The sequence below is a fragment of the Thunnus albacares genome, chromosome 10, assembly GCF_914725855.1.
Source record: "Thunnus albacares chromosome 10, fThuAlb1.1, whole genome shotgun sequence".
NCBI classification, from domain to species: domain Eukaryota; kingdom Metazoa; phylum Chordata; class Actinopteri; order Scombriformes; family Scombridae; genus Thunnus; species Thunnus albacares.
Window position 1 is genome coordinate 30,637,544 of NC_058115.1, and position 22,273 is coordinate 30,659,816.

The window sequence follows — 22,273 nt, forward strand, 5'->3', positions numbered from 1 at the left end:
ATCACTATTTGGTGGAGCAACAACTCATAGACATGTGAAATGTGACCCCGACTACACACTGCTTTTTGTAAGACTTCAAAAGCCAAAAAGGTTGGAAACCACTGGTTTCATCTTTAACAATGTGTTGTATTTTAAGAGCTTGTTATATTATCCATTGTGTCAAATGTTCATCTGAAAAGTAACTAAAGCTGTCAAATAAATGTAGTGGAGTAGAAGTATAAAGTAGCATCAAATGGAAATACTCAAGTAAAGTAAAAGTACCTCAAAACTGTACTTAATTACAATACTTGAGTAAATGTACTTAGTGACTTTCCACCACTAATTAAACTGAAGTGTATCAATACCAAATTTTATATTTCATTTGTTTTCAGAATCACCATCTAGTTAAACATCTGCTAATTGTCGGTCTGATCAACAAACAGAACTACAAACAACTTTCTTCATTTATTAGAAAGTTTTTTTTTCTTTCATGATCTGTTATTTCCCCCATTAACTATTCTTATGGATCAAATTAAAGTCAGGGAGAGTCTGAAAGTCAGAAAGAAACACATTTTAAACACATTTGTATTTTACATCATTTATCGTCGTTTCCATTCAGTCACATGTGAGGTTGCAAATGAGTTATATGAGATATAATTTCAATTTTCCCTGAAACATTTAGCCAAATACATAATTTCCAGTGTTCAAAAGACACTCCGAACATATTCTGGGTTAATCAATGATTAATTCACATTCAGAATATCAATACAAAACCTAAATACAGAATGCAGGTTTTTATTCATGTGCAGGTGTTTGTTAAACAGTTAAGAGGCTGCAGAGAGAAAACAGCTGCTCTGTCAGTGATAACTGTGCACTTTTATTAGTATTATCACAGTGCACATGTGTGCAGACACAAACTTCATCAAAAGTCTCTACAGCTGTTAAATTGATCAGCTGCTGCTGTCATTGGGGGAAAGGATGTCTCATGTCTCTAAAACCATATCTCCTCGTCTCCTCTCTCCTCACTTGGTTTCCTTGCGTCTCTCCTGCATCCTCAGTGGGAGGGACTAAGACGCAAGGAAAAGAAGCAAGTGAGGGACATGTTGATGCAATTTAATGGACTTCAGATGCACCTTATTTAACAAAAATCTTCAAACACAGATTACTCCTGAGGATATGTTTAACATATTCAAACATGGAACAAATAGCACCATCATGTGGCCAGTTATGAAGCACTGGTTTAACTGTTCAACACATGGTTGAATTGCATATTAGTGGTTTGTACATACAACAGTCCTGCAAATATTAATGGCATTTCACCTGTAGGTGGCGCTACAGTACAAATAAAACTTTAAATGACTGGGTAAGCAATTCTCCATCTATCAGATTTTTTTGTCATTATGTGCAACTGTAGATCTTGAAATACTCTGTAATATTTAGAAGTGTTTGGCTACTGGGGGGTGTTCTGACCATTTGAACTTTGTAAAAATGAAACATCTTGCTATAAATCTTTTTGCAGCACCAGCAGTGGCTGACAACAATCCCACGCAGTTATATATATTCTGTAGTTATATATTGTTTATATATTCAATGTTAGTAAGTCCAAATAACATAATTTAAGTTCATTAAATCAGAGTTCATATGGAAGTATTCTTGTGTATGTTTATTTTCACAAGGGACAAAGGAGTGATACACTTAGGATGAAATTTATGTAAAATGTTTCTTAAACACATGGAACAGAGCTCCTACAATAACTGCCATTACAATTCCAGCGCCTGCAATCTTCAGCACCTCTGCCTGAAGATAACACACAGACACAGAAAACATGAATTTAGTTGCAAGAAATGTAGTATATTGAAATTGAAATTTCCATTAACATAATAAATAACTCTGGAACTCACTTTTATTGTAAATTGATATAATAAAGGCAAATAATTATGACAATGTGTATTTTAATTTCCTGGTTTCTTTATAATTAGGCATTTTAAATCCATATAAACCATCCAGAGGCAAATTCCAAATTGTGGATCCACCTACATACCTGAAGAGACTCAGGTTTGCCGTAACGGCACCAGGTGGCGAAGTGCTCACAGTTCCTGTCAGTGAGACTGTACTTCACAGCCTTACCCACCATCGAAACAGCTTCTTTCACAATTTCCTTCTTTGGCCTGGGTTTCCACTTGTTGTCGCGTTTGTTATTTATTCTCCAATCCTTTCCGTTGACCACATCTTTAAGTTTTTCTGTCTTTACTTGGGCCTCTACAGAGGCTCCCGACACAGTTGATGAAGCCCCTGAACTGCTTTTGCCTAAGTATGAGGGCATGACAAAGAGGCACACAAGTTATACAAGGTAAATGCGTTGAAGGTTGTAACATTTTTTATGATGCGTTTTGTATGTATGCTGCTATGTTTATCATTTAAGTTTATGAAAGTTGAATAAAAAGTTAGTTAGTTAGTTCAACCAGGTAAATAATCAAAGCCTGCACTCATGTGTACAGAACAATGCATCTTGGCTGCTATATAATGGTCTTTACTGGGACTGAACAGTGTTTGGGAGTAGCAGTTCTGCCACTGCAATGTAAGAAATGACTCACCGGGGGTAACCATGTGAACAACGTCCCCATCACCAATGTACACAGCCCAGTGCTGATAGCCTTCACGGAGGAACTCTATCAAGTCACCAGGTTCTGGCTCCTTAGCATTCTTGGATTTGAACATCAAGAAATTAGTACATTTAGATACAAATTAGATCAGATTTGACATCACTGGACTCTAGCAGAGGCACATTTAACCGTATCTGTGTTCAAACAACCAAACTTTAAGAGGAAGTAATTTAATCTGTAGCTTTTCAAGCATGTTTGAGCTGAGTGTCTAATTTATATATAAGGCTCCATTTTAGCAATTGGTCAGTTGTTTTGAGGATTTGCAGTAGTCAATGCATGATGTTATGAGAGCCTGTAACAGGAGTTGTGTTGCAATCTCAGACGAGTAGGGTCTGATCTTCCTGATGTTGTACAGGGAAAATTGACACATTTGAGCAATTGAGACCACAGGAACATTAAACATTAGTGGGTCATCAATCATGACACCCAAGTGAGTTGGGTTGATTCGAGCTGGATGCTGATGTCTTGTTGCATAAAGAGACTGGCTGGGATGACAAGGAGCTCGGTTTTTGAGGGGTTAAGTTGAAGGTGGTGATCTTTCATCCAGTACTGACCCTTGAGGAACTCCTGTAGAAAATTTGTCTGGTTTGGACACTTTTCACCTCCAAGATACTCTAAAATATCTCCCTGAGAGATAGGACATGAACCGGTGGAGGGCAGATCCTGAGATACCATGCTCAGTGAGTGTGGAGAGGAGGATTTTGTGATTAACCATGTCAATGGCAGCTGACAGATCTATCAGCAATAGAGCTGGGTATTGACCAGCAGCTCTAGCTGAACATGGTGTTTAGTGGACTTGTGATGCAAAGTGGACTGAGGTGGGCTGTTGAACTCTTTACAGACAAGTACACATCCACAAACACAATTTTTCTATGGATACCTGAGTACCTGGTGACATCTCCCACAGTTGAATATCCATGTTTATATTACCTAAGAGTGTTTTGTTTCAAGGAAATTACAGTATCTAGTGTCAGTGTCTATATTATATATATATATATATATATATATATATATATATATATATATATATATATATATATATATATATATATATATATATATATATATATATATATATATATATCAAGTTCAGTGATTTTTTTTTTTTAACTTGTAATGGGGTCATTAAATGACATCTGTATTATGATTTTGTGAGGATTTGTTTACAGATTTAAACAAGCTTAAACAAGCTTTTTACATATTGTATTTTTAATGTTGTCATTGTAATATTTGCTAATGTTTGTAATATATACATTTGAAAACTGTGTTACAGAATGATATTTTTTATATTTACATTGGTCCATGCAAAATGTTTTGTGCAGTTATGTACAGCTACTGTAAAAGTAGATACAGTACCATTAAATTACTGTTTCATTTTACAATTGCTACTGTAAATTAAAAAAACACAGTACACTTACTGAAATTTATTTTACAGAAAATTTACTGTGTTTATATTTACAGTAATTAATTTGCTTAGTTAGTTACTTACTGAATTACAGTAAGTTACTTGTCAATTGCTGCCAGTTAATTACTGTAAAAATCACAGTAGGTTTTTTACAGTGTGAGAAACATGGCAAATAAGTGTATTTCCCAAAATGTTGGAGTGTTCCTTTAAATACACTGTAGTGTCCAAATTACATTCCAATAAAAGACACAAAACTGAAGCCACCAAATTACAGACAATATCCAAAACAGAAGTCAATGGAAAGTATAACTCAATAAAACTGATTTCTCTTTGAAAGCTACTTACCATTTTGACTGCTGCTGTGTGTGGAAAACAGGAAAAGGAGGAGAGTGACCAGTGTTCCTGAATGAAATGTAAAATGAGGACAGTTTACCCCTCTTAGTCATAACATAGCATGATTTTAAAAAGTAGCAGACAATTGCAGTTTAGACAATGTACTTTGTTGGAGATTTTAGTTGTTTTCTAACTGAGTTAAAATGTGTTTAAACTGTTGTTTATGATCTTTTACTATGTTCTTTCACTAAGTGTCAATGTTAGTCTTTGATTTTATGCCAAATGTAACAATTAAGTCTCACGTACCTAATTAGAGTTGAAGAATAAGGATCTTTGGATGTGCGGGGCTTATGTTAAACCTGACCACAACTTAAAGATTTAAATCATAAAAAGGGGGAAAAAAGAGAAAATTAAAAATAAAAAGAGACCTGCTGATAGACGTAGCAGCGGAGCAGAGGAGAGAGACTGAGATAGCGATGTAACTGACCTGCGCACTGGTATTTAACATGTTTTTTTTTCTTCCCGAGAACAAATAATTTTAAAAATATTTGTACGAAATAAATGTTTGTAAAAAACCCACTATTTGTGCTGTGCTGAGTAATGTATTTGGATTCAGGCACATCCCTAGTCTAAAGCCACAGCTGGCTGGGCTTATACATACAGTTTATACACACAGATATTGCTCATGTAGGCTATACACACACAGATCTATTTTACTGTCACTATTCAACTCGTTCAAGTGATTGAGTAATGTTCAAAGTACCATGTACAAGCACTGAATTTGACAGAACTGCCTGTAGTTTCTAACCAGTTCTGTACGTAGGTGTAGTGAGAATATTGAGGAGTTTACTTTTTTCCATGAATAAATATGCTCATTTACAATTGACACTTATACAGCATCTCCTCTTTGAGTTGATTTTACATTTGTCTTGAATCATATCAGATTATTATACAATCAACAGGGCTGACATCTCAGTAAAAGGATTGACAGCAGTAACCATATTGGTTATACTACTTTACCACTTTATAATACAGTCCGCGTTTTACGGTGTATAACTGCCATGAGCAAAAACATTTGATTTTAGTACACATGTACACATGTAACGTACTGATTAATACGAGGAAGTTACACCATAAATTCCGGGGAGTTACATGGTAAATGTACGCGGGCTGTATTATAAAGTGTTACCTACTTTTCTATTGAACATGTTTGGCCTAAACAGAATAAACAAAAGCCTAATATTGTATCTGCTGTGCAATCAGTGAAGCTCTTCAACAAGCAACAGCGGAACAACCTCCACGTCAACAATCCTGGAAATGAATGGTACCAAAAGGCAGTGACAAACAGAAGTGGTATGCACACCCCCGCCCCCCCAAAAAACACTCATACACCCCATTCTGGTTATCAGTATTGGCGATGAACAGTAGCGGAACGATGATTCAACAATTCAACAAAGTTTGCCCACCCAAAAGCTTGTAATGACCCCCAAATCACAGCGTTTTATAATCGGGAAAAAATCCTAGATGGATACCCTAACAAATACTTAATGTATCATCCCTGTCTGCCTACCCAAAATATGTCTTTCCATATTTCTACGTGCCGTGTTGTCCTCTAACTGGAGCAAGAATCCGTATGAACATGTACATACTGTCCTCACGCGCTGGTATTTCTAGCAGATATATCTATTATGAGAGGCTTAGACATATAACTCAAATAAAGTTCGTTAAAAGAAGAGAGCACTTACTTCTCGTTTCTCCGTCAACTTCCTAAAGGGCGAATGACTCACTCTCCAGATGCGATGCAACTTCTGGGACAGTCTCTGAAGAAACGGTAGGCTATTTAAAGTAACAGGGTTGACGACAACCTGGGGACCCGACTCAATTGTTGTTGTTTTTTTCAAAATTTTAAACATATCAAGAATAAAACCCATTCATGAGGCTTTATGTAAATTTAAGTTTTTTGTGCTTTTTTTTTTTTTTTTGACTCAATAGCCACAGTCATATATATATATATATATATATATGTATATGTATATATGTATATATGTGTGTATATATATATATATATATATATATATATGTGTGTGTGTGTGTGTGTGTGTGTTTGTGTGTGTGTGTGTGTATGTGTGTATGTATGTATGTATGTATGTATGTATGTATGTATACATACATACATACATATGTAACATATGTCACACACATATATATATATATATATATATATATATATATATATATATATATACTACTGTGCAAAAGTTTTAGGCACCTTAGATCCATTATGCAATTCCATCAGGGAGGTGTCTGATCAGTCCCAGATGGTATGATATGGCCCCTCACAGAGCCCTGATCTCAACATCATGGAGTCAATCTGGGATTACATGAAGAAGCACCTGAGACGGCCTAAATAATAAATCCACAGAAGAACGTTCTTTCTCCAGGATGGTTATAACAACCTACCTGCAAGTTACCATGAAAAACTGCTGCTGTTTTAAAGGCAAAACTGCTCACAGCAAATATTGATTTTAATTTAGGTTTCTGCTGTTCACTCAACTTTGTAAGAAGTTAATTGATAAATAAAAACAATTTATAACAATATTTTTGAAAGCATTCTCACTATACTTTTAGTACACCTAATCGGCTGTCTTTTTTGACTAACGCTGATGTACACAAATTCATGACACATGCCAAAACCCTCCAACATTCATATTATATACATACGTATGTGTACTGGTGTAATAAACCCAATTTTGATGGCGATGTCTGTTGTGTTGAAGGTTTGGCTTAGGGTTAGGTTGTATTGTTGAGGTTGGGCCTCCAAAGGCCTCACTGAAACTAAGCCTGGGCCAAGGCTGTGTCCATGAAATGGACAATTAAAACTTGTTGTAGCACTAAACCAAATACATCACTGTAAATGTCCCTACCAGGAGAGTAACATATGTCACTCTGGAGACTGTAAATGGCTCCTGCTTTGAAATATTGAGGCTTGTCATTCAGCAACAGAAGGAGCTACAGACACTGGACCAACTGTTATAGGGAGCTCTTGACTTCAGCTAAATGACTACACCCATATGGCTAAAACCTGTGTATAGCACATGAGTCAAAATTGCTGACACCACATGTAAGCCAGGTAGGTCAACCAACATAAGAAAAAAGTTTTGAACTGCTGAAGAAATGTTGTTACGCATACTCCAAAATGAGGAACAGCTGGATGATGACGTGAAAGCAGAGCACCCCTCCCTGTGCCACTGCTGAACTGTCAGGCTGTGAGGACACTGAACAGGCTGCTGATCAACCAGCTGCATTTATCACAGACAGATCTAGTGGGAGAAATTTATCAATGTCACATTCCAGTGAGGGTGATGGTGTCCTCCCCTCCTTGGGCTCTGTGTGTTTGGCTCCACCCCCCATAGCCATATTAAATTAATTTAATTGATATAAACTCAAATAGATATTAATTAATATAAATATCTAATTATTTAACCCATTTTGCTGTTATTGTGGCTGCCTCTGCCGCTACCGCCGCCACAGTATACTATCAAACATTATTGAGATGTCATTATTATTATAATAATAATTATTAACGCTCTCACTTTTTATTTCTCCCCCTCCTCTCTCTCTCTTCTTTTCTCACTTTCATTCACTCACCCTCCCCTCCCTTTTCCCATAATCAATCCATATTGCTTAGTTGCTTTCCACATTTACTATTTTTTCATTGTAATATGATGCTGTCATTGCTGTTGTTTGTCATTATTTTTGTTTGTTTGTCTATTTGCTTGATTGGTCTTTTATTTATTTATTTTTTCCTTTCCACTATGTCTTGTTAACAGTATCACCAATAAAAAAAAAACCAAAAAGAAAAACAGGAAGCTTTACTGCAAAAAAAAAAGAAGTCACATTCCAATATGGAAAATCTGATATATATGCTCAGCTGTCAAATTTCTAATCAGTAAATAAATGGCAGATTATTGGCAGTTTCACACATTTAATTGTTGTTTATTTAGGCCCAATCATTTGTTAAATATTTGTGGTTCTAATATACTGTTTACATTGAACAAATATCGACTATATCATTTTTTAAGACCGTGGGACATTTATGATTTGTGTGTACGCATGGTCTAAGACAGTTCTAAATTTTTTTACAGAGTTAAGAACAAATTCATGTAAGAACATATTGATGAATCCCAGATTTGTGCTTAAAATGTTCATACACATGGTTTAAGCACAGATTTGTGTGTACACACTGTTTGTGAATGAGGCCCAATATTACTACCAAGCTGTTTACATGGCTAATGAAAATGAATATTCAACTAATAAATAGATTAACCACCTTCTTGAAAAGGTCGGCGTTGCTATATTTTTATATTGCAGCCACCTGATTTTAAGTTAATTTTGTTTTACCTTTTGGATGATTTATTTATAAAATTCTTTGATATGGTCTTTTAATTACGTGTTTGTATTTTGCTGTTCTTGTGTTTTTTTTTTTTTATATATATATTTGTGATTGTTTCTTTATGAAAAACACTTTGTGCTTCTGGCTTGAAAAGTGATGTACAAATAAAATTATTATCATTATTATCATATTATTTGCACATATCCAAAAACCTGTTGATATCCAAGCCTTTCAAACTGTTTAAAAGTGGGTGTATTTCTCTTTTCGACCATAAATGTGGGCTTTTCTTTGTGACATGCGTCTCTAAACCAGCCTTGCAAACTGTTAACTAGTTGGTTTGTTTACAACGCACAGAGCTGACTGTAAACAGGGAAGAGGCCATGTGTTGCAAACTGTGGTAAAAACCCTGATTGAGATGCATAATCTGAATGTGCTGTATACATTTCCAAAGAATGCTCCTAAAACCCAAATAATATGGGCATATCCTAGATGTCTTAATCAGAAAATGCTATATTCGGAATAAGGCCTAATTCGGAATATGCACACAGAATATGCTGTTTACATGATCCTTATCAAATTCGTAATATTGTCATATTTGGAATAATAGAGGAATATTAATGTGCATGTAAATATAGTGAAAAAAATGAAAAAGACACAGACAAGAGTACCAGCTCACCACACAGGGAAAGTTAATTCGTGTATGCAAAGATTTCTTTTTTAAAACACTTGACAGAGAAATCTGCAAGGTCTTCAGGCATCGGTCAGTCAAGTAATCTAGGAATGTCTCCCACAAGCCTGCAGGGAAAGAATTCACCTGGAAACAAAATCCCAGAAAACAACAAAAATCAGATCAGAGATCAAATTGTTTCCCCACAGTTGAATCACACTACTGCAGGAAAGACACAACAAGGCAGTAGTAGTGAGGAAAATCTGAATTTAACAAATATGTACGACCTCTATGTATTTGTTACAACAAAGGATGGAAAGTGAATCTTGAGAAACTCAGTTTCTACAGGCATATATTAAACACAGGATTCAAACTGGGCTTTCACCAACCCACAAAAGGTGCATGCAAATACTGTGAAAAGTTTTATTATTACAAAGACATCTGTCACGTCTTTTCAATTGAGCGTCTGGCCAAATGTTTAAGTGGCTGGGATTACTGTTTTAGCCAAATTAATAACATTCAACTCAATAAATTCAACTAATTTGATGTAAGGATTTTTTATGTGATATTTTGTTTTATCACAATGGATTGTTGTTTCTTTTAATTTCATTAATGTAATTTATTTATATTGTCATCAGACGTGTCCTTGTTTTACATTTGAAATGGAATCAAACATTGGTGCCAAAAAGGTGCATATGACTTTTTTCAAATTTAAAAATGTAGAAAAAAATATTTTTTGAATAAATGATAAATTATTGTTCATTAAGTATACTGTCATCCATGTGTTTAAAATTGTAAAAATTATGAAATCAGTGCACAAAGTCAGATCAAACTATGGTCTTTTTTTTTTTTTTTTTTTTTTTTTGGTCCTTCTGTAAAGTTGGTGAAACATCAGTTTTGACATCATTAGATTATTAATACTGAAGCATCAGTGTTAGAGCAGCATGTTACTGTTGTAGCTGCTGGAGGTGGAGCTAGTTTCAACTACTTTATATACAATTAGTAGTTCGCAAGCCCCTCCAAAAGGTCACCAGATAAATCTGAGGGGCCGTGAGATGATTAATGGGAGAGGAAAGAATATGTTACAACTAATTAAAAGGAACAGTATATGTCTACTTTAAATCAGAGTGAAATGGGTTTTTTTCAGCCTTGAAATGTTATAAACTCTGTTCATAGAAACAGACCACAGTGAAGTTAATTTAATTCAGGCTTCACTGTGTCCGTGCCACACAGCCTGTTTGTTTCTTTGCCTTCTGTCTCCATCTAGTGGATAAGAAGTGAATAACAAGTGGTTCCTGATTGGCTTAATTTGCGATGTGCTTGTCTCTGATTGGCTGGTATAATTTGAGCCACTACAAAAGTCTTCCGTAAAGAAATATGTAGAGCTTAAACTTTCCTCTTAATCAATGTAATTTCAAGCTTCATAAAGAATTGATATTCTTGTACAGATACAAGTTTACTCTTAATACGTCGATGATTTTGAAAATGTGCGGTGAAAAAAAGACGTTCTTCCGGGTTTGGACGAACGAGAACTAACGTCAGACTTGTGCGGTTTCTTTCCGGACGACAATACAGGAAGGACCGGCTCAAATTTATGGAGTTTCGAAGAAGAATAGGACTGTTATGAGAGTTTCTCTCCGAGGCTTTTTGAACAAAATGGGGAACTTGAGATGCTGTCTGAGCCCCGCGGTGGTCCTGCTGGTGTTCGTGTTGGGTCCGGTGTGCGGTGATATAACGGACGGAAACACGGAGCACCTGAAGAGAGAGCACTCGTTAATGAAGCCTTACCAAGGTAACATAGCTCAGTTAGCCCGCCTGCTAACTTAACCTGCTGCTTTCTTAACTCTGCACTCTCTCTACGTATTAGAAGTTATTTAACAACATTTACAGCTGCTTAGGTAATTGATTTAATTGACTGTCGTGTTACAGGTCGTTCCTACGCTTTAATTAGTAGCTTACGTGCGTTATAGCAATCATGTAATGTCAACAGTCGGACCAGTATCACTGTAACACTTAGAGACATGGCTCTGTAAGATAATTAACTAGAAAAGTGTCAAATTATTCCGAAACCCTTCTTGTCAGTAAGATTTGAAGATTTGATATTTTGATTTAACCTTATATTTAATCCAGACGCAGCACGTTATTCTAACTAAAGGTGTCCATATGAACAATGAAAGAGGTTTTCCTCGCTGTAATCATTCCTCCTGTTCATACTGTCTGTTAAAAGGTCCCCTTCAAATGTGCTTTCAGTGTAAGTGATGGAGGCCAAAATCCACAGTGTGTCCACACAGTCAGTTAGTGCAAACATGCATTTAAAAGTTGATGTGAATATTGGCGTGCGCTGTTAGCCAATCAAGCATTGAGTACGCTAGTAGTGTGATGTGTGAAACAAACATCCTTTATGTGTTTATTATTTTGCTGATTATGTGAGCGTTGTCAAAAAGAGGAGTCAGTGGAACATGTGATTTTTCACCGCCATGAATACTCTGGAGAACAAGAAACATTAAAGATGGAAATCAGGAAGCTTGGCGTGGAAGAAATGAGTCTAAAAAACATATTTGCCATCAGGTTTCATTATTTGAAAGAAACTGGGCTCATCAAAATAATTTAGTGTTCATACCACGTCCTTGTTCTGTTTCATTGACTTAAATAAAGGTTAAACATGACAATTAACTTAAGTCTTTGTTATTTGATAGCCTCTAATAAATAAAACATTTTGTATAGGGGCAAGTAAATTTCTGACCCACTTGCCCAACTGGGAAAAAAATACAAAACTTTATTAATTCCAGCTTTTCAAATGCAAATATTTGCTGCTTTTTTTCTGTAAATAGTCAGTAGATTAATCAGTAAAGAAAATAATTGTTAGTTGCAGCCCTAATAAAAAACTAAAAATCAAACTGATGCAGTTGTAGTGCATTTAAAGTGAGTTTATCACTGCATTCAATCAAATAGTTTGTTGCAGGTGTCTGGAACCGTTACTGTGAAGTAGGTCGAGGAGCCGAACAGCACACGAGAAGGATTGAATTGACGAAATGTGCAGAGTTTCATCAGCGGGCCTTCAGGATGGGGAAAGAAAGTGCAGCTGAGAGGAAAACATTTCAGGTTTTACTGCGTGAAGGAGCGCAGCCCATCCTGAGAGATCAATAAGAAATATAATACTGAGCACGCAAATAATTACTCGACCCGAAGAAGGTCTGTGACAACTTTAGATTTGACACAAATGGAGAAAAATTCAAAAGACTTGATATTAACACTTAATTGTTTGGAGTTCTATAATTAAGTCAAGTTAAATTATCTTACACTAACTTAAAGGAAACGTGACAAAAGCTTCTTTTTTTTCATACCATCATGGCCTTAAGGAGGAGGTTCAAATTTAAAATCATTCTTTCTTAGACGTAAATTGCGATCGTGATTAATCGTTTTCTGCTTCCCAGAATGCAATTCTACAAGAGGACTAAATATGAAGAGACAGAAGACTTCTTCTCATCATCTCTTTAATGACCTTATTGAATGAGGGGATGTGCACTTTGCACGTTTTAGCACTGTCTTAAGATTCATCTAGGGCTGCAACTAACAACTAGTTTTGTTATTGATGAATCTGTCCGTTTAATCGATTAGTTGTTTGATCCATAAAATGGTGAAAAATTTCGATCACAGTCTCCCAGAGCCTCAGGTGTCATCCGATGTCTCGTTTTGTCCCGACCAACAGTCCACAACCCAAAAATATCTAGTTCACTGTCTTAGGCGACCAAAGAAACCAGAAGATATTCACACTTGACAAACTGGAATCAAAGAATTTGGGAATTTTCTTCTTAAAGATGCCTCTAAAGGATTAATTGATCATCAGAGTAGCTGCTGATTATTTCAGGCTAATAGTTGGAGCGTTCCTCCTGACTGACTCAATTCTAAGGGTTGAAGTTTTATTCACGAGCTACTCAGTGGAGACACGTTTGCAAATGAAACTCAGTAAATGTTGAGTAACTGTTTTGTTCCACATGTTTTACAAGGTGTGTATGTTTGCCCTCATGAGGCCACGTGAACTAGAAAACAGGCAGGTCTGATAAGACATGAGAAGAGAACACGTTCAACGCAACTCAAATCTACTTATAAAACACATTGAAATACAACAGTTGACCAAAGTGTCGTAGAATAAATATAGGCTAACACAAGTCATAAACAACACAATAAAAACACAAAGACAAAGCAATGAAACTCTCAGTCTGAGTTAAAAAGCCAAAGAATAAAACTGAGACGGGACCTCACACGGTCATACAGCTGATCATGTGTTTGTGTTGCAGGCGTCGGCAGCAGCCCTTCCAGTCAGTGGGACTTCTGGGGAAGCACTTTGGTGACGAGCTCATACGTCCGACTCACTCCAGATGAGAGAAGCAAGCAGGGATCCATCTGGAATACAGTGGTGAGGAAGGAAAACACACGTTAGTCATTTATATCCCAGAACAACACCAGTTCAACTGTAGGAATATAAAACGTATCCATCAGATCACCTCTTTACACACTGATCAGACTGAGTTGTGACATTCTGTCTTTCTTTGTAAGAAATAAAATGTCACATGTATTTTATGTAAGGCGATCCCACAAAACAGCTATGAAAGTGTGTTGTAGTGTGTTGAAAATGAGTTAAAACCTTCTTTAATCCACCAAGGAAGGAAATATTCAAAAGTGTAAATCAGTTGAAACTTATAACTTAAATATCAAATAAACCGACTGAACCTCTTTAAAAGATGACAGTGATGAGACATAACGATCTGCTGCTGATTCTGATTCTTTGCTGTCGAAAACGTTTATTTGTTTTTGTTTGTTTCTGTCATGCAGCCTTGTTACCTGAAGGACTGGGAGATGCACGTGCAGTTCAAAATTCACGGGTCAGGAAAGAAGAATCTCCACGGCGACGGCATCGCTATCTGGTACACAAAGGACAGACTGCATCCAGGTAACGTCATCGGGTTTGTGTTTTCTGTCTCACAGGTGCTGAGTCACTATTTCAGTGGTTGTTATTAGCTAGAAATCTGAATATCTCACTTAGTTTTATGTTGTGTCAAAGTGTTGGATGTTTGGATTCATCCAAATAAAACACACACCAGTTCACTGTGTCTGCTGCGTCTTTTAAAATCACCCCGTATAGATGTTTAAAGTTGCTCTTCCTGTGGCTGTAGCACAATAAAAGTCTTCTAGTATTACACTGGTTGAAAGCTTTTAATTTGAAGTACCAGAGTCAGGTAAACTTAGTGAATCAGCAGCATCTTAAACTACAGAGAACAGGAATAAACTTGTTCTTATAAATAATACATTATGTGTCTACCGGGAGCTAATAAAGCACTGAAAACTAATCACTGCAAGACTTCAGAACATCACGCTCACCTGCATGATCACACATGTTGAGTCATCAGTTTAGCGCAGTGACACAGCTAATTCGAAGACGGTGTTGTTCCCGTTCGCTCACCGCTAGCTCCGGTCAGCTGATTGAAGCGGTGCACGTGTGGTTTGGGTTCGTCATGATTATTATGTACGATGTGAAATTTGAGCCGCTGTTAAATGTATAGAGGAAACACATTGTTATAAACAGCCAGGAAGGACATGTAAACTTTATTGTCTCCGCTGGTTTTCCATCATTCTTTTAACAGTATGACAGTAAAAAAAAGGTATTAAATTGCATTTTATGTGGTGCTAAAAAGGGTTTAAAATGTCTTTAAGAAACTGATTGAAAGGAAAAGCACGTCAGTGGAGTCAACAGTATGTGAAAGTAAATGTACTGTTAGATAAAAATAAAATGCTGCAGATCAGATAGAGAAACTCAAAGATGTGTATTTGTCCCAGTCGTCCCAACGTAATGTTCACTTAAACGACTACAAAACAGTTTCACACGGGATGATGGTGATCTCCCGTGGTCGTAATTAATCTTTGGACCTCAGTTGGGGGGAAAAGTTTCAGATCAGCTCAAGAAAAAAAAACTTCTCTTTGGTGTCCAAAAAAAAGAATCATCAGGAGTCAGAGCAGTAAAGGAGAGCAGTTTACAGTGCACACAAGGTTCACCAAACTCACTCTGAGTCGCTATAGCTAGTGCTCCTTCTTTTATACCGTTTGGTTTGCGTAGGTTTTATCCAACCTCTTCTTATTGGCCGATTACACCATCAGAAACTCTTTACATCAGCTGTTGTAAGGCTGAAATCCTTAAAAATAATAAGCCCAGACATGTGCTTTTATTTTTTAAAGATGTTCAGGTTTATTTTACACCATTATTTCCAAATTCTCTTCTGGCTTTATTATTTTTTTTAAAGTTATTCTCACCATTTTTCACCCTTATTTCTTGATTCTTTCTTGAGGTTTAATACAGACGTGCTTACAATGAGTGTGATTATCTTTAACATATTTTGTGCCCTTTCATTGATGACAAAGACGTGTACATACGTTATGATTGACAAATGCTTCAACATATTGATAATCATCACTTTGCGTCGCCGTTCGTTCCCTTCAGCACATCGTAAGTCTTGAAACATGATACCACACCGTCTCGTTCACCGTGTTAGTCAGCTTTTATTCACCATCTTTCATCTCATCTCTGCTGACCGGAGATAAGTGTCTGGAGTTGTCTGCTCATGTGTCGCCTCATCTCTGCCTCCATCCTAGGCCCTGTGTTTGGAAACCAAGATCAGTTTCTTGGCCTGGCTTTGTTTTTGGATACCTTCCGCAATGACCTCCATGGAATGGATGTAAGTGTGTAGCGTGTGTGTGTGTGTGTGCGGGGGGCTCGAGGCGATTGACCGGCTTGTTTCTTTGCAGGGCCTGTGTTTTCCAACAATGCTCTCTTCCACGGGCTGGCAGTTTTTATAGATACTTACTCAAACGATGATGCAACAGATGTGAGTGGTTGCTCAGGTTTTAACTGTCAGCATGCCGTCTCGGTGCAGATTCTGTTCGTTTTTTTTTAATCTTCACTTTAAATTAGCATGCTGTCAAAAGTTTAAGCATGTTAATGTTAAGTTAAACCCCATGTAATGTTTCTTTTGACACATATTCACCTGTTTATTTTGGCAGCAAAAAGCTAGTTCTCTGGCAGTAAACTCGCTGTTTAAACGTCTCAACTAGGGATGCACGATATTATCGGCACGTCATCGATATCTGCTGTTAAAGCTCTAAAATGAAATATCGGCATCGGCGCCATCTCCTCCGCCGCCTGACTGTGCTTCCCTCGATGGACTGTGTCACCCTGACGGGCCAGGTGTTTCCTCCGCAGGCTCCACTTCACTCGAGCTACCCGTCAGACCCGCTGCTTCTTCCCACTTTAACCCGAATAACAAACCAGGGCTCGGTGCTCCACGTAGAGAGCCAGGGCTAACGTTAGCTGGGAGGCTAGCGAAGGCTAGCTGGCTGTGCTTCCCTCCGGTCGTGCTGCGGCTAACGCTCCGCTAGCCTCTCAGCTAATGTTAGCCCTGGTTCTGCATGTGGATCCAACTGGACCACCGAGCCCTGGTTTGTTATTCGGGTTAAAGTGGGAAAAAGCAGCGGGTCTGACGGGCAGCTGAGTGAAGTGGAGCCTGCAGATATCGGTATTGGCAATCGGCTACAATGATTTGGAAATAGCATATCGGATATCAGCAAAAAATCCAATATCGTGCATCCCTAGTCTCAATGGATATTTGTGTTTATTTCACCAGAGCTTGTCATGTGACTTCAGCTACATTCACAGTGCAGCTCTAATTGTCCCAGGTTTTGTCTTTTTTTTTTTTTTTAAATCCCTCATAAAAGTTTAATTTGCTGCTTTTTAATCAGAGTGAAACCAAAACTCTGGACTACAAAGACACCTGTGAACAAACAGATCTTGAGCTAAAATTTGAATGCACAAAAGTTTGTCACTGTTGTCATGATAGTAAATAAAGTATTTAATTTGAGTCTAAGGTGGCAAAAAAAAACAATTTTCATTATCAATTAATTTGTCATTTATTTCTGCCATGAATTGACAATGTAGTAGAAACTATTTCCAAAGAAAACTGTAGAAACTGAGGTTTTAAATTCATTATTGTACTGGTGACACACCCACCAGATATTTGGACCTCTTTTTATTTCCTAGTTCTGTGGATTATCCAGATTAAAATGGACACATACAGTAGATGTTCACTGCCGTCACACCAAAATAATTTTCTATTTACTCCTATTTTTGGGGCGGTGGAGGCAGATGTAGATATTACACAACCTGGGCAGATAAAACCAAAACTATCTGGATAGTGAGAAAATATGTTCTTTTTAGTAATTTGGATGAACAAAACTCAAATTATTTAATCTAGAGAAAATCTTCCCCACGAGTTCCCAGAGCTAAAGGTTTGTCTGTCCAATAGTCCAAAACACATAGAGAGAAAAAAAAAGCAACAAATTCCTCTCGAGATTGTTGTTAAGTTGCTGAACCTGTCGGGCCAGTTTGGCTGATCTACTGGTAGGATAAAGAACACAAGACAGAACCATGAAAATACATATTTTTAGGGGATACATCAGTTTAGTCAGACGTTGAAGATGTGCCGTAACTTAAATGTCTCAGGAACAAATTAAATGCTGCAAATGTGTCTTTGAAATGGATCCTGTAGAGTCTGCAGTGTGAACGTAGCCTTTATGTATCATAAACACTGGAAATGTATCATGTGAGCTTCTTCTACTACATTTTATTTTATTATCCATCTTTTTTTTTTAAATTTAAGAGTAATACTTAGTGTCTATTTTTAAACCTAACTTGTTCATTTCTTCTTTCTGCCTCCAGCGTTCTTTCCCGTACATTTCAGCCATGGTGAACAACGGCTCGGTGAGTTACGATCACGGCAAAGACGGCCGATCGTCCGAGCTGGGAGGCTGCTCGGCAGAGATCCGGAACAGAGAGCACGACACGTACCTCGCCATCCGCTACTCCAAAGGAAGACTGACTGTATGTAGTCAAACTGGATTCTATTCAGGATTTCAAACAACCTTTATTTGCTCAAGAGATACGAGGATTTTAGCTTTTTTTTATTGTCTTTATCTGTTTTTTAGTAGCTTCTCGACTTTGTAACATGATTTCCATCACGTATGTCTCCCGTAGGTGATGGTTGACGTGGAAGACAAGAACGAGTGGAAGGAGTGCATCGATATCGGAGGCGTCCGTCTTCCTACTGGATATTTCTTTGGTGCCTCGGCGGCTACAGGAGATCTGTCCGGTAGGTGGTTCTGATGGTTAGAAAGCTCCACAACAACAACAGCAACAAGGAAATCACAAGTATTCACTTCTGAAGTGCTCAGACCCCTCAGTGGCTGGAATATCAGGATTATATCTACTAACGCCACCAGTTTGGTGTTTAGTGTTGTAATATTTTATGCATTTTTTAAGTAAAATGTATTATATCGTCCAGAAATTTAAGCCTGTTACAAGTTTAAATATTCAGTAATGACAGCGATTGACTCAAATATGAAGATTTGATTCTAGTTTCATTTTTACATTAAGATAACTTACTTTTTCATTGATTATTCTCAGAAACAGACTTATAATAATAATAATAATAATAACTTTATTTATAAAGCACCTTTTTAAAAACAGAGTTTACAAAGTGCTTTGACAGACAAAGCAAAAGCAGTACAATGCAAAGCAAAGACCTTAAAAAGATGGCGGCCGAAGTCAAAGAAAGACAATAAAGAGATGATAAAAAGTTAAAAAGAAAGATGATCTGAGGACAACATTCACAAAGCAAGAAAAACGGGTTTTAAGAAGTGATTTAAAAGAAGTGACTGATTCTGCGAGCCTTATCTCCTCAGGCAGGTCGTTCCAAAGTCGAGGGGTCCTGATGGAAAAAGCACCTTTAGATTTAAGCCTCGATTTTGGAACAGCCAGAAGGGCCCCAGCTGAGGATCTAAGGCTGCGGGCGGGCTCGTACGGGGTCAACATATCTGTTATTAGGGATGCACAATATTATCGGCCGATAAAAGCTCTAAAATGAATTATCGGCATCAGCGAATTCTGGTGAATTCTGCCGATTATGAGAGGCCGATATGTCGCCATCTCCTCCGCTGCCTGACTATGCTTCTCTTGATGGACTGTGTCACCCCGACGGTCCCGGTGCTTCCTCCGCAGGCTCCACTTCACTCAGCTGCCCATCAGACCTGCTTCTTCCCACTTTAACCCGAATAACAAACCGGGGCTCGATGCTCCACATAGAGAGCCGGGGCTAACATTAGCTGGGAGGCTAGCGAAGGCTAGCTGGCTCTTCTGGTCATGCTGCAGCTAACGCTCCGCTAGCCTCCCAGCTAACGTTAGCCTTGGCTCTCCATGTGGATCCGACTGGACCACCGAGCCCCGGTTTGTTATTCGAGGTGCTGCGGTGTTCGGCTGCACAGATAAGAAATCCTTCGGGTGACAGGATGTACCACTCTGTTTGAAAAACAAAAAAACTTCATCTTCTTCTTTTTGGTTTATAACGGCGGTTGGCAACCAGCGTATCAGGTGCATTACCACCACCTTCTGCTCCAGAGATTAAATCCTACATATTAATCCTGTCTGTCTAATAAAGTCAATGAAAACTCTACTCCTCCACCAACTTGGCAGGTTCATTACAGTTTTAATGCTGAGCTCCTGAACTCCAGTCTTCCTAAATTCTTGTCTTTCTTGATCATACTTAGTACAGTTGATGCGTGCATGCATAATAGTCTCCTCAGCCAGCTGGAAAAAAAATATGTGCATATATCAGTATCAGCATCAGCAATCGGCCACAACGGGTTGGAAATCTCAGCATATCGGATATCGGCAAAAAATCCAATATCATGCATCCCTATCTGTTATGTAGCTTGGAGCCAGACGTGACTTGATTTGGCCGGAATTAAAAATCGGTTTTAACATCTATATTATATTCCAGATAACCATGACATCATCTCCATGAAGCTCTACCAGCTGATGGTGGAACACACCCCCGAGGAGGAGAACCTGGACTGGACCAAGATCGAGCCCAGCGTCAGCCTCCTCAAGTCTCCAAAAGGTTCATTAAAATTACTCACCAATCAACTGTCTCAGTAAAATCAGTTTTCTCATGTTTCTTTGTGTGCAGTTAAATCAAAAGTAAGTTTCTAACAGATAAAAAAATATATATATTTAGACCATGAGTTCAGATGAGCAGCGACCGGACTTTCAGATGAACGTCGACTCTCTCGTTTCTTTACAGACAACATCGACGATCCCACCGGAAACTTCCGCGGCACGCCCCTCACCGGCTGGAAGGTCTTCCTGCTTCTGCTGTGCGCTCTGCTGGGAATCGTGGTGTGCGCCGTGGTGGGAGCTGTAGTTTTCCAGAAGAGACAGGAGAGGAACAAGAGGTTTTACTGAGCGGAGAAAAGAGAGAGAGAGAGAGAGAAGAAGAACCTTTTATGAGAGAGAGAGAGAGAGAGAGATGTTTGTCGTGGAATGAACTTGTTTCCAGATGACAGATTCAGCACATTCAATGTGAATTTTTTTTCTAAAGATTGTACAGATGTTTATATCTTTTGAAGCACTGCATTGGGAGTGAAATATGGTTACTTGTGATTTTTTTTGGTAAGAAGGCGCAAAACTAATGGCGACCGTCATGAGTGTCCCTGATCAATGCTGGGTTGGTTTGTTTTCTCCTTGTCTTTGTGTTTATTCATCGCAGGGTTAAAACTGACAAACTGTCAATTTTTTTGTCAAACTTTGAGTTTCTCAGTTTCCCCTAAAGACTGTTCCCACATGATTGTTGCTTAATCAGCTTTTTTCCTGCCACAGATTGTGAACTTTGGCGCCAAATGGTGTTTTTTCTTTTTTGTATTTCAGGGTATTTTTACATGATTATTGATTGGAAGAAGCAAAGCAGCTCCACGTTATAGCATCAGTGGCTGATGTTGCCAGAATATCCACGTTTAACATCAACATTTTGGTTTTTGTGGCGACACCACCGAAATTAAATGAAACGTGTTACTGCTTCTCTCTCTTTAGAAATGCTGGTTGCATTTTTTTTTTTTTTTTAGCTATTTCACAATGATTTTATATCGCTTGAAATTGTGTTACAACATGTTCTCCAACATATATTTGAGAAAGAACTGGATGATTATTGTGGGTTAGAAAAAAATCTACATTTTAGGATAGGTTTTTTTTTTTTTTTTTCAAATAACCACTGAGTGCTTAAAGTTTCTCCTTTTTTTTTTAAATTAATTGGCAAGAAAAGTGCAGAAACATAACAGCTCAACTGTTAAACAAATAATGCGGGTCACTGCTGAGACGTCGTTCTCCCCTGGATTTCTTTATCGGTGAAGTTTCTGTAGGTGGCGCTCTTTTCTTTGTTAGCTCAGTCATGCTAACGCTAGCCACTTCTTCTTCTGTTTATTCCAAATTGATAATAAAGGGTCTTAATGTTTTAATTAAATAAAAACACCATCAGACATCAGACGGACGGTCAATTTAAAGCTTTACAAACTAGCAGACTGTTGAATCCTCACCGTGTTATACTAGAGATTATAGATAAAGTGGCAAATCAGCTCTGTAAAGGTGGATATTATAACCTCTGAAGTCTGGTTTATATGAATGAAGTCTTGTGAAGCTGTTACTACTCAGCGCAGCCTCTCTGTAGTTTAATACAGCAGAACATTTTACGCTCTCTTGTCTTGTTTCCCCTGCAGGGTCTTTCGAACAGCATTTTTGGGGGGTTTTAATCCAGAATATGCCTTTTTATTGTTTTTCTAAGTGTTTGTTTTTTTCAGTTAAAGGTGCCCTGAGGAGTTTTCATGTCAACAAACAAAAAAAAAAAAAGCTCTTCACATTCAGTGTTACTCACACAATATGTAAAAATCCATTTTCTTCCTTG

The 22,273-nt window shown here is 37.7% G+C and overlaps 2 protein-coding genes across 2 annotated transcripts; one reads left to right on the forward strand and one right to left on the reverse strand.

Annotated features, from left to right (window-relative positions):
* Positions 1-891: 891 nt before the first annotated feature.
* LOC122990538 (phospholipase A and acyltransferase 4-like) lies at positions 892-4,426 on the reverse strand. Its single transcript, XM_044363907.1, has 4 exons — positions 4,393-4,426; positions 2,574-2,682; positions 2,021-2,286; positions 892-1,776 (listed from the first exon to the last, which is right to left on the reverse strand). The coding sequence occupies exons 1-4, from the start codon at positions 4,393-4,395 to the stop codon at positions 1,687-1,689; spliced, it is 468 nt and encodes a 155-aa protein (XP_044219842.1). The 5' UTR covers positions 4,396-4,426; the 3' UTR covers positions 892-1,686.
* Positions 4,427-10,982: 6,556 nt separating this feature from the next.
* lman2 (lectin, mannose-binding 2) lies at positions 10,983-21,573 on the forward strand. The gene is made up of 8 exons (XM_044363972.1): positions 10,983-11,232; positions 13,739-13,857; positions 14,274-14,391; positions 16,086-16,168; positions 18,205-18,366; positions 18,520-18,634; positions 20,321-20,440; positions 20,624-21,573. The coding sequence occupies exons 1-8, from the start codon at positions 11,064-11,066 to the stop codon at positions 20,782-20,784; spliced, it is 1,047 nt and encodes a 348-aa protein (XP_044219907.1). The 5' UTR covers positions 10,983-11,063; the 3' UTR covers positions 20,785-21,573.
* Positions 21,574-22,273: the final 700 nt, after the last annotated feature.